The sequence below is a fragment of the Carcharodon carcharias genome, chromosome 2 (assembly GCF_017639515.1).
Source record: "Carcharodon carcharias isolate sCarCar2 chromosome 2, sCarCar2.pri, whole genome shotgun sequence".
NCBI lineage: Eukaryota > Metazoa > Chordata > Chondrichthyes > Lamniformes > Lamnidae > Carcharodon > Carcharodon carcharias.
In genome coordinates this window covers 66,280,410-66,293,221 of record NC_054468.1, presented here as the reverse complement: position 1 = coordinate 66,293,221, position 12,812 = coordinate 66,280,410, and the positions used below count along the sequence as shown (strand labels likewise).

Genomic DNA, 12,812 nt, shown 5'->3' with positions numbered 1-12,812 from the left:
AAACAATATTAGAGTTTATTCAAATTATTAATTATGGTTGATATTGTCCTTTGGTACTGGTAGGTTACAAAGATACATATTATAATTTACATGCACTTCTTAACTTGTCTTCACTCCATGTCCATGTGGTTTCCTGCACTTTGCTATGAATCATTGTACTGCTGAAATAAGTTCTAAGGTCCCAGTCACTTCGACTCTTGAATCAGGTGCTAAAGGTGACTTTAAGACTGATTTAGATTGACATGTAGGTATGGTCAGAGACTAGAAGCAAAACACATTGGGAAACATGGTACACGAGTTCGGAGTGCACAACAGGAGAAATTCTTGGTAGCCAAGTCAATCTATATCAATTAAAGTCCCCTTTAGCACCTGATTCCAGAGTCGCAGTGACATTTTTAAAGAAACAGATAGCAGTACCTTGCTGACTAATTCAACAGCAACATATATAAGTTACTTACTGGTATATCAGGGTCAAGCGAAAACAGATTTAGTCGTTCTTCATTTCTGAACATTTTTATGGTCTCTTCTGTTTCTGCAATATACTGTGTACAATAAAAGAAAAGTGAAAAGGAAAGTCAGCACACACTTTATTCCTAAAAACATCAAAAGCTTTACTTCTGGAGGGAGAGAATTGATAGATGTTATGCTACTCCTGTATCAAACCTTGGTTGGACTACATTTGGAATACTGTTCACAGTCCCGGTCAGCACATTATGAAAAGGATTAGGAGGCACTGGAGAGGGGTGAAATGTTTTCACTTGTGGGGAAGAGGAAAACTAGAAGCCATCAATATAAGATAAACAAGTAACATTCACACTATACAAGTACCAGACAATGACAATCTCCACTATGAGAGAATCTAATTATCTCCCCTTGACATTCAACAGCTTTAACATTGCTAAATCCCTCAACATCAACATCCTGGGGGTTACCATCGACCAGAAACTGAACTGGACCAGTCATACAAATACTGTGACCACAACAGCAGGTCAGAGGTTGTGAATTCTGCAGCGAGTAACTCACCTCATGACTCCCCAAAACTTGTCCACCATCTACAAGGCACAAATCAAGAGTGTGATGGAATACTCTCTGCTTACCTGGATGAGTGCAGTAGCAACAACACTCAAGAAGCTCGACACCATTCAGGACAAAGCAACCCACTTGATCGACATCCCATCTTAAACATTCACCATCTCCACTACTGATGCACAGTGGCAGCAGTGTGTAATGTATAGCATTTATAATATTTATAATTTAATTATAATAATGAAATGAAGTTAAAATAACTTATAATATAATGCCTATATTCTCTGAAGTTTAGAAGAATGAGCGGTGATCTCAATGAAACTTATAAAATTCTTACAGGGCTTGACAAGGTAGAGGCAGGAAGGATGTTTCCCCTGGCTGAGGGGGTTAGAACTAGGGGCACAGTCTCAAAATAGGAGGTAGGCCATTTAGGACTGAGTTTAGGAGGAATTTTTTCACTCAGAGGGTAATGAATCCTTGGAATTCTCCACCCCTGAGGGCTGTGGATCTCAACAGAATGAGTGTCATTTGCCAATATAGTCACTGGAAGTCAAAAAAAGTGAGCTTAGATGCTGAGTTAGCTTACCTTTGCTAATTCTGGATGGATGGTGTCCTCAGAGGAGTCTATTACATCACTTGAGCCAATCTCTGCCATTTCATCCTCTGTGGAATAATGAAGTCAAACATATGTAATTTATGTAATGTGCTGGCTTGATCAATTTAGCGAGCTTCAACTTATACTTTAACTATACCAAAATGTAAGCACAATTCAGTTAATGAATCTAAAGAAGCAATGAATAATATGAAACTCGAACAGTCAGGTAAAGTATCCATTTAAAAAGTTTCAACATCTGTGGTTATGTGATTAAATGCATCAGTGAACTTCTTCTGAAATTACCTCCTTCTCAATTATCAAAGTAATATTTTAGATTAACTTAAAATAGTTTTGCAATTGTAAAAGAAAGTAAGAATTTACTTGGGTGTTGTTTCACATTGCACTGGAAAATTCATAACTTTTGTTCACACAATAAAATATTTTTACATCATAGATTTTTTAAAGATGTGTACTTAAAAAGGATTTAAATTATACATCAAGATTTAATTCAATCCTCCTTTTAAACTAATGTACTTGGCATCAATTTACCCAGAGTGTCATCATGTTTGACGTCTGTAAGGTCCACACTTTTCCGTTCCTGACTTGATCCTTCTGGATTAATCTGGAGGATTCGGTTCAAGGTGGAAATCCAATCCTCCATGTCCTGTTCACTATCAGCTGCCAGCACAAAGTATGTCACATTGTTCATTTGCAGCTCAAAGGCATGTCGACGAAGTTTATTGTTCTGAAAGATTCAAGAGACAAGGTAGAGAGAAAGGATTGATCAAATTGGTCATTCTGATCAAATAAATTGACAAGCATAAAGTGAGAAGGACAAACAAACAATGATATTGTTAATTAACTTTGTGTTTCACTAACTCAGTTCTGGAGATGGGATCTTTTGCTTGAATAGAATCTTGCTGTATGGGAGGACAGGACTTCACTTTAATTCATTCTTGGGACATGGGCATCACTGGCAGTGCCTGCATTTATTGCCCATCACAACTTGCCTTCGAGGAGGTTAAGGTGAGCGTTATTTTTGAATCGTTGTGGCTTTCATGTTGAAAGAACTCCTGTAATGCTATAAAGGTAGGGAGTTTCAGTAGTTTTTGATCTTGTCTGCCCATTTAGGCTGTTGCTCCCCCTGGTAGATTTGCTGCAGTTAGTATCACTATAAGAATTTTGATGGGTTGCTGACAGGATTCCCAGGTATTCCGGGGAGCCAGTGCCTGTGTTGGAAAGTGGGACTAAGCATCAAGTACCTGCAAGTGTAAAGGAATGCATGCCCACATCTCTCCACTTGAGTTTCTACCCCCACCTTTCAAAATTAGACAGAGAAAATCACAGTTCCCATCATTTTATGGAAAGCACTATTACTTTGGTATTAATAACAGGAAATGCATTGTATGACATCTCAAGAAGAGTGGGTGAAAAGAGGACCTGGAAGCAGTAACCACCACCTAGAAGAGCTATCCAGTCCAGTCTGAGGCTCTAAAGTGGAGCAACTGAATTCTGAGAGCAATCAAAGTGTGGCAGCATAGGAAAACAGATAAGTGATTGGTTGGTGAATATTTTGTTCATTTACCTTCAAATCTGATGTAATCTATTAGTAATTGTAAGGTTTTATTAGTTGCAGTAAGGTTTATGATCAGTAGTAAAGGTTATTTGGAGTAGCAGTGTTTATGAAATGTAAATCAATTAAGAATAAATTAATTAACGTAATTAAGATGGCAGGATAGGTAATGTGTTGTGACTGCAGAATGTGGGACAGGAAGGTATGACTGTGAACAAGGAAGACGTGAAGGCCCAGAAGGTAGAAGTGGACGATCCTCAGCCTTTGCAATTTTCCAACAGGTTCAAAGCTGCAGCCTATATGGATGAAAAGGATGGCCGCAGGGTGAGTGAGCAAACTGACCATGGTACAGGAAGCCATTCAAGTGGAGGGAGTTAATAGGAGTGTAATGGTAGTTGGGGGCAGTATTGGCAGGGGGATACTCACAGTTCTCTGCAGCCAAGAGCAGGAGTCCAAAAGACTGTGTTGCCTGCCTGTTGCCAGGGTTCAGAACATAGGCTCTGGGTTGGAAAGGAACTTGCAGTGGGGGCGGAGGAGAGAATACAATGGTCATGGTCCACATATTCATCAATGACATAGGTAGAACTAGGAAAGGGGTTCTGATGAGGGGGTATGAGCAACTTGTAATCTCTGGATTACTACTCAAGCCATGAGCAAATTGGTGCTGGATAAATCTGATTAGAGAGTTAAATGCTCAGTTCAAAAAGTGTTGATAGAGAAATGGATTTCGATTCATGGGGCACTGACACCAGAACTGGGGAAAGTGGCAGCTGTACCATTCGGACGATCTTCACCTGAACCATGCTGGGATGAGTGTTCTGCTGTATCATATAACTAGGGAAATAGAAAGGACTTTAAACTAAATAGTGGTCGCAAGGGAACAAGTTTGGGAAGATGTGATAAATTAAATAGAAAAGGGAGGGCAAATGGACAAAGTAGGAATAAGAGAAATAATGACCAGAGTGTTTCAAGTTATACAAGGACCTCATAGTGAAGGCACCCCTTGGTAACAGTAATCAAAACAGTGATTGAATTTTGAAGGAGGGAGGAGTGGGTCTGAAACTAATGTTTTAAACTTAAATAAGGGTTATTAGAAGGGCATGAAAATAGAGCTGCCTAAAGTGAGCTGGAAAATTAGGTGAAGAGAGAGGTCAGTAGAGCTGCAGTGGCAGATATTTAAGGAGATGTTTCAGAATACTCAGAAAATATATATTCCAGTGAGAAAGAAATACTCTAATGGAAGGACACACCATCTGTGGCTAACTAAAGAAGTTAAATATAGTATCAAATTGAAAGAAAAAGCGTATAATTCAGCAAAGATGAGTGGCAGGTCAAAAGATTGGACAGAATATTAAGAAAGGCAAAGAAAGACTAAAAGATTAATAAGGGGTGAGAAATTAGAGTATGAGAGAAAGCTAGCTAGAAATATAAAAGATAGTAAGAGTTTCTACAGGTATTTACATGGATAAAGGGTGTTATGATGTGGCAGATGATGTGTGCCAGACAGACCAAATCCATAAGGGAAACTTGGTCACACCATCATAACAGTTTTGCAAATTATATTTATTACAAGAAGATATGTGTACTAGATTCAGAAGTATTGATTCCACCAAGACTTTGAGATTTAAAAAATTAAATTAGAATATATATTAACAAAATAAAAGATTTCAAACACATATATAAGATTACAAATTACTTACTGCAACAACTCCTAAACTTCCTAATTAACCCGACTCCCACTTACATGCCTTCTTTAAGGCAACAGTCCAAAATAGACTTAAGGTTTAAAACAAACCCAGCAAGTTAACACAGTACCCACTTGACAGTGGAATTCCAAATGGCTTCCCAATTTCAGTTACTGTACACTTATCAGTGACTTATGCACAAATGGCAGGCAGCTTCTTGAAGGCTGTTTCACACACTCTTGTTAGATCTTACATGGCTCTCTCCTCACATAACATTTCATTCTTCTTTATATATGTTTCCCTCCCTTTAATATGTAAAGTATATTGTTCCATATGTCTTTGAAACTGTATCTTGCTCATAATATAAAAACTTTCATGTTGCCATGTTTTCAGTAACCTTTGGGAAAAATAAACACACTTCTTAGCCTTGCTTATCTGGCTAGTTGTAAACAGTCTAATATCCCTTTGAAAGCCAAACAATTCCTTCATTTACCTAAGAAAAGCAATTCCCTTCACAACTTACATGCAAAGCCACATCCATGTTTACTCATTAGCATTTCTACACAAAGCTTCTTTTGATGATTTCAAGCTTGCAGTCTACTTGACTCAAAATGTAATTACATCACACAGACAGAACCATCTATACTTACACCCATAAACCTACTTTACAATAAACCAGACAAATATCATGAAAATTATTATACTTCCATCACAAGGGGAATGTGTGGATGTGTTGTAGTTAGATTACTAGATGGCATTTGACAAGGTGCCATATCAAAGATTACTACGCAAAATTAGCATCGATAGAGGATTGATTAGCTAACAGGAAGCAAAGAGTAAGGTAAAATCGATCTTTTTTGGTTTGGCAAGATGTGATGAGTGGAGGGTGCTGGGACCTCAACTATTTACAATTTATATCAATGACTTGGATGAATGGACTGAATATATGGTTGCTAAATTTCCTGATGACACAAAGATAGGTGGGAAAGTAAGTTGTGAAGAGGACATAAGGATTGTGCAATTAAGTGAGTGGGCAAAAAATTGGTAGTTGGAATGTAATGTGGGAAAATGTGAACTTGTCCACTTTGGCAAGAAGAATAAAAAAGCATATTGTTTAAATGGAGAGAGATTGCAGAACTCTGAGGTACAGAGGGATCTGGGTGTCCTGGTATATGAATCAGGTACAGCAAGCAATTAGGAAGGTAAATGGAATGTTGTCATTTATTGCAAGAGGAATGAAAAATAAAAGTAAGGATATCTTGTTACAGTTGTACAGGCAATAGTGAGACCATATCTGAGTATTGTGTACAGCTTTGCTCTCTTTATTTAAGAAAGGATATAAAATAAGGTTCAGCGAAGGATCACTTAACTGATACCTGGGATGGGAGGGTGGGGAGCTTATCTTACAAGGAAATATTGGACAGGCTGGGCCTATATCCATTGGAGTTTAGGGGCAGGATTTTAACCCCCGTTGGGAGGGAAGTTGAAGTGCGGGCGCGCCACTTGAATATTTTTAAAGCAGAGGGGGATAGGTTCTTGGTTAACAAGGGAGTCAAAGATTATTGGGGATAGTGGAATGTGGAGTTGAGGCCACAATCAGAATAGGCCATGATCTTATTGAACAGCGGAGCAGATTTGAGGGGCGGAATTCATATGTTAATTTCCCTGACACTAACTTGCAATGTGACTACATGCATCTAAATACAAACAGGCATTTGCAACATCTATGTCACTTCTGGCAGAGTATCTTACAAGTTTTGGTAGAGCTGGGATGACTCCAGCATGGTTTTTATGCCCCTGCTTACTGGCATTAGACCCAAAAATGTTTTAAAAATCATTTGGATGGAATTGCCATAGTACCAAGAGTAATCAAAATACAGTAATGTTACAAGCTGGGGAATAATCTTTCATGTTCAAATTCCTCAGCCTCTAACAAATATTTCACATTAGATTCTGTCTGCAGTAACAATATATAAAATAATAATTTGATAACAATGTAGTGCACTAAATTTATCTGTTACACACACGTGCCAGCTAATGTGGCCATGACATGAAATGCAAGGCAGAACAAGTGATAGTACATACCGCAAGAGATGGTCCATGTACTTAAAGGCATTGGGAAATGTTCACATAAGGGGAAGGACAAGAAACAAGTTGTCAAGCAGATCTTCATTAACTGGATCTGATTATTCAGCCAAGAACAAAATTCTTTTCACACCAATTTAGATAGTTATTCTTTTCTCAGTATGACAGTACCAGAAACCAGCTGTCCAGCTGCAGCATGAGTAAAATATAAACTAGTTTCCTGACAATTTGATGATCCAATAGCAAATTCAGAGTTTCCATGGTTTCTCAGCCATAATGAAATGTTCCACTGTGGATTCAATTCTATTGGAAACCAGATTAAGCTTGCTCAAAGTCATTCCACTTAATGCCCTTAACAAATGTTTTCAGATAACTCCATTTACTCTACCAAATTGCATTCAATTAAAAATTAGATTGATCATTTTTCTAACTTTGCACTCACTTCTGTCAGAGCCCTTCTCATGTGCCAAGTGGTATTGAACGCTAATCTTGATACATGGATGCTTGATCCACTTTTTAAAATTGAAATTGACTGGGAGGATTTGTAACACAATACTTGATATCACAGACTGATTCTACTCAGATTGCTTCATATACAGCTTGAAATGGTGCCATAAAATAGCAGTTTTAATTCTAACAGTTTCCTATGATAATTTTATTTCCACCAGCCACGCTAATTTAAGATCACATTTAATAGATCCAATAAATATACCGAAAGTTAGTCACAATCATAGTGACATCATCAATCAGTCTGCATTGTGCAATCTGTCTTTTGCCTTAATGATACAACAACCTTGCACACTTGCAACCAGCAGTGTTTCAAGTGGGCAGTCAGAGCCTTCAGTTCGGAGTCTGCTTGCCTGCACTGTAGACAAAAATTCGTATTTCTTCCAACCTGACTCTCATTCCCTGCTCCGCACTCCGTGTCACTCCTGTTCCTGTTGTTTGATGAGGTTGGCTGGATGGAATTTCATGCCACTAGTGGAAACTCTTCACTTAATTCTGCATAGTCAGAAATTCCTGTTCATATGCAACAGTATTCAATCCTTTGCTGCAGAGCAGGCAGAAACCATGACTGCCAGAAACTGCCAGAATGAAATGGGTGCAGGAAAGTGAAGGAGAAGCACAGCTAGAAAGTAAAAAGTGGCAACATGAGATCAAAAGGAGGGAAAGAAGAATACCCCCATGTCACCTTGCCAACTATATAAATAATTCTTCAACAATTTGACCATCAGATTTAGCAATCAAGCATAGCAATACATATCCACAGCAATCCTCAAACTGTCTACGAAAATTGAAGGCCAATCCTGCTATTTTGCCACAAGGACAGCGAACATGGTTTTGTTAAAGACAAATCATGAATGACAAATTCAATAGTATTTCAAAGAATAGATAAAATGTTGATCGTAGTTATGAAGATTTGCAGAAGGCATTCATTGAGGTGCCTTATAAGAATCTTTTCTGAAAAAAATCAAGTACAGGGTATATACTGCCAGAGAAAATGTAGCAGCAAGCATAAAAGTTTGTTGATGGAGTGCTTTTTTGCACTGTTAGGGTAGATGCTTGTTGCTTGGACTGAAGAAAGATTGAATTTATGCAGCTTATGGGTCAGTGCTGTGTCCAGAATTTATTTTCAGTACATGTAGATGATTTGGACTTGGCTACAAGAAACACATTTCAAAATCTGCTGATGACATAAAAAAGTTGAAATTAAATTCCTTGCTGCAGCAGAAGATTCCATTGACTCCCTTGGTAGTCCACCTTCAATACCCAGAGTTTGCAGAGTCAGCAGACCTAGCAGGGAAAATTCCTAAGCCCTGAAAAAAGTGAAATAATGCAGCAATCAGAAATTGCCATTTAAATCGCAGCCCAAGAAACCCGATTCCCAAGTTGACGCCTGAACATGTGGCAGTTGAGCTCGTTATGAACAAAGAAGAAAATAATAATTAATTTAAAAATAATTGTGACTGACTAGGCAGCTTTAAAAAAGGACAGCAAAAGCTGGGATTCAATGCATCCAAGATCTGAGAGCATTCTGCTGAAGCGAGGATGACGCTAACCATTTGATCCAGGTAGCCATTGTTGAAAAAAATTAAATACTGAGATCACGAATGCCATTACTGCGGGAGAGTGCTAAAATCAGCAAGCTCAGGAAAATCTTTTGCAAAGAAGCATACGGTGGAGCCATCTTGGATTCTTGGAAAACTCTTAAAACTGAGCTTGCGATTTAAAATTTTTAACCATGGATCAGAACTCCACTCTTCCAGATCAGTTTGGACTTGTGCAAGGCCCAGATCAATCACAGAACTGGGGACTTTTAAGAAAGAGATTCCATAGATACATGATCGCTTCAGGTTCGGATTAAAGGACAGAAGCTGAACAAGTTAACACATATTCAATTGGCCTGATAGCCAATGATATAATAGCTAGACAAGGAATTAACGAATCATCTGCAAAGTTTGATGAAGTTTTAAAATCATTCGACACTTATTTTAACATCTGAAGTAACAAAATCCTTGAAAGGGCTAAATTTAATAAACATGTCCAGCAGCCAGGAGAACCTGTCAACTGCTTCATTAATGAGCTGTACAGAATGGCTGAAGGCTGTGATTACAGTGGCCTGAAATCTGAGCTATTGACGGGTAGAATATTTGTAGGAGTGGTGGATGACACACTCTCAGACATGCTTCAAGCAAAGGAAGATCTAATCCTCGAGAAAGCCATCCAGATGGTCAGGCAATCTGAAATCCATTTGCAACACAGGTCCATATTAAGGGGAGGAAGCAAACTGTGGTATAAAGTAAACCCCACTGTCCAGTTAGTGGAATAGCACAGGAACAGGGTACTCCATGCCAAGGGAAGCAATACCCTAAATGACCAGTAGAGCGACCATGCCAATACTGTGGATCAAAGCGCCCCAAAAGGGATCAATGTCTGGCAATTTCAGCCCAATGCTTTCAATGTAACTGAACAAGACACTTCAGGAAACTGTGCAAAGGCAATACATCAAAGTGCATAGAAGGTCCCAAAAGGAATCTCGAGGTCAAGAGGACACACAACCTCACTTTTTGGTTGACGTCAAAGATCTTGGACTTTTGTTCTGGAATATGAACATCTAACTTAATGATCATTTCACAAACTTGAAATTGGACGTGGGAGCCAGTGTTATGTACCTATCGGATAAAGAACCATGGCTGATACCTTTGACTATGAACAACAGACACACCATTTTATGGACCCGAAGGAATGTGACTTACGGTCATATGCATGATTCTGGAACCATCAAGGTGTGGTGGCAAACAAGTCTTTGAACTGATGTACGTCATCCGTAAACAGTCTTTATCTCTCTTGAGCAGAGATGCCAGTGAGCCCTGAATCTCCTCAAAACAGCACATGATGCCAAGACTACCACTGTCGTAAATTATACAGAGCTGCAAGTTTCTGAGAGCTCCAACAAGAAAGATTCTTTTAACTGGGACTTTGGCTCTGAATTATCTTCTTTCTTTGCAGTGCAGGTTTGTCCACGTTTGTTACAGGTGCCAGGAATCTGTCATTGGTCAGACCAGCCAACCACTCAGCTGGTCACCACAACACCAAGTAGATGACAATCAAGAGAGGAACCAGCAATGAGAAGAGCCTCGAACTCCAGCTCTTGGAGAGAGAAACCCTAAGACCACAGAGCAATACTGCAACCCCTTGCCAGCAAGTCGGCAGCCATCCATTGAAGACAGCACACCACACAGCCAAATGCAAAGATGAGCTTACTACCAAGTCACACCCTCATAGCAGGAAGATCCATTTTCCATCCCAGTATGCACCACGGTGAGCCACATGAAGTAAGAGGGGAAAAAAAATACTTTCGAGACAAGCCCAGAGTTTATCCGTCCCGTAAAGAGCAGGGTAAATCAACTGCCATCTATCACTTCAATTGGGGAATCAACAAAGAGCAATTCAATGCCAAAGAATGGAAAAAGAGGACGAAAAGACACCCAGTTGCCAGAATAACTTCCAATTCAACAAAGTTTACCTGCAGAGACAGATCCTACCACTCCTTCAACAATAGTGAGAAGAAGATATGGAAGGGTAATAAAGCCTTCAGACCGCTTGAACCGATGAACTCAGAGGCTTGAGGGGGGAAATGGTGTAATAGTAATGATGTAAATACATGGAGTAAATTGGGAAAAGACTTGGAGGAAGGTGTTGTATAAGATCTAGTACATAAATGGTTAACGTGCGACTAAGTACAGTACCACCCACACAGTAATGTAAGAAGACACATGACTCACATCTAGGAGTCAGTGTAGTGTTGGACAGAGCTGTGTGTAAAAGCAAGCATGGTGACAACTCCTAGTTTGGACCTTTATGAGAAACTATATGCAGAGCTACAGCAGTTAATAAATACTTACTGTTAAATTACCTAAGACTATAGATACCTTAAGACCTACTGAACTACACCAAACACCTTACGACACTAGATATGATTCCAACTAGTGGAAAGCTTTCCCCCTGATTCCCATTGACTTCAGTTTTGCTAGGGCTCCTTGATGCCACAACTTGGTCTCACCTCACCTCTTGAGTTCAGATTTTTTGTCCATGTTTGGGCCAAGGCTGTAATGAGGTCAAGAATGGAGAGATCCTAGTGGAACCCAAACTAATCACCAGTGAGGAGGTTATTTCTGTGTAAGTGATGCTTGATAGCACTTTAGACGACACCTTCCATCACTTTGCTGATGCTCGAGAGAAGGAGCGCCAATTGGCCGCTTTGGATCTGTCCTGCTTTTTCGGACAGGACACAGCTGGTTAAGACTCCACATTGTCATGTAGGTGCCAGTGCTGTAACTGTACTGTAATGTATCTGCAGTTTAAGTTATGACAAGCCCATGCCCAACTGCACTGTGTAAGGATTTTTTTTAGGCCAGCATTCAGCGTGGCTTGAGCTCAGCTTTTGCTTTTCAAATTGTAGATCAGCTTTTGTTAGCTTGCCTTCAGGCATGTATGAAATTGGTTCCACATCCGATAACAGCAACAATAATAAATATATGCTTTAACAATTCAGCTAATGTGAATATCATTCATTTGGAATTGAAACTGTGCATAACACTAAACAATTCATAAGCATGTAAAGCTGCAGGAAACAGGCTTTAAAACTACAAATGTTTGGATTGCACCTCATTAATGCAGCGACTCCAGAAGTATGGCATTTATCTTCTAATTTGTGTGCTGCCTAAATAAGCTGTGACAACCTGAACATGCAAAACGCCACAATGGAAAAAAAAACATTAACAGCATACCACAAATTTACTCCAACTAGGCCATGCAGATTTGCCCACAGCTCACTCTTAACCACACTGTGAGAGGCGAGAACAATGCTGCTTTAAACAATATTTTCCATTTCCTATTGAAAATTGATTTTGTTTACTTTTTCATTTACGCCTTTATGTTAAAATAATTATTTGTTTGGTGAGTATACCACAATGCAGAATCATCCCACATCTAGTTCTGAAACAGATTTTTAAGTTGGAACAAAATTTCACTTTGTACAACAGAGAATACTGTTCTGCAGTTTTGTTTTATTAATTCATGGGATGTGGGCTTCGCTGCCTGGGCCAGCATTTTTTGCCCATCCCTAGTTGCCCTTGAGAAGGCGGTGGTGAGCTGCCTTCTTGAACTGCTGCAGTCCATGTGGTGTAGGTATACCCACAGTGCTGTTAGAAAGGGAGTTCCAGGAATTTTACACAGTGACAGTGGAGGAACGACAATATATTTCCAAGTCAGGATGGTGAGTGACTTGGAGGGGAACTTCCAGATTCCCATCTATCTGCTGTCTTTGTTCTTCTAGACGGTAGTG

The 12,812-nt window shown here is 39.3% G+C and overlaps 1 protein-coding gene across 2 annotated transcripts in view; it reads right to left on the bottom strand.

The window, feature by feature from the left end:
* The window catches only part of dock10 (dedicator of cytokinesis 10), a 377,754-nt gene that overhangs the window by 154,120 nt on the left and 210,822 nt on the right, over positions 1-12,812 (bottom strand). For both annotated transcript variants that reach the window (XM_041212097.1, XM_041212105.1), the window contains exons 8-10: positions 2,171-2,366; positions 1,613-1,689; positions 459-542 (exon numbers count right to left, since the gene is read on the bottom strand). In XM_041212097.1, the coding sequence (XP_041068031.1) occupies positions 459-542; positions 1,613-1,689; positions 2,171-2,366 (357 nt within the window). The remainder of the gene's footprint in view (positions 1-458; positions 543-1,612; positions 1,690-2,170; positions 2,367-12,812) is intronic.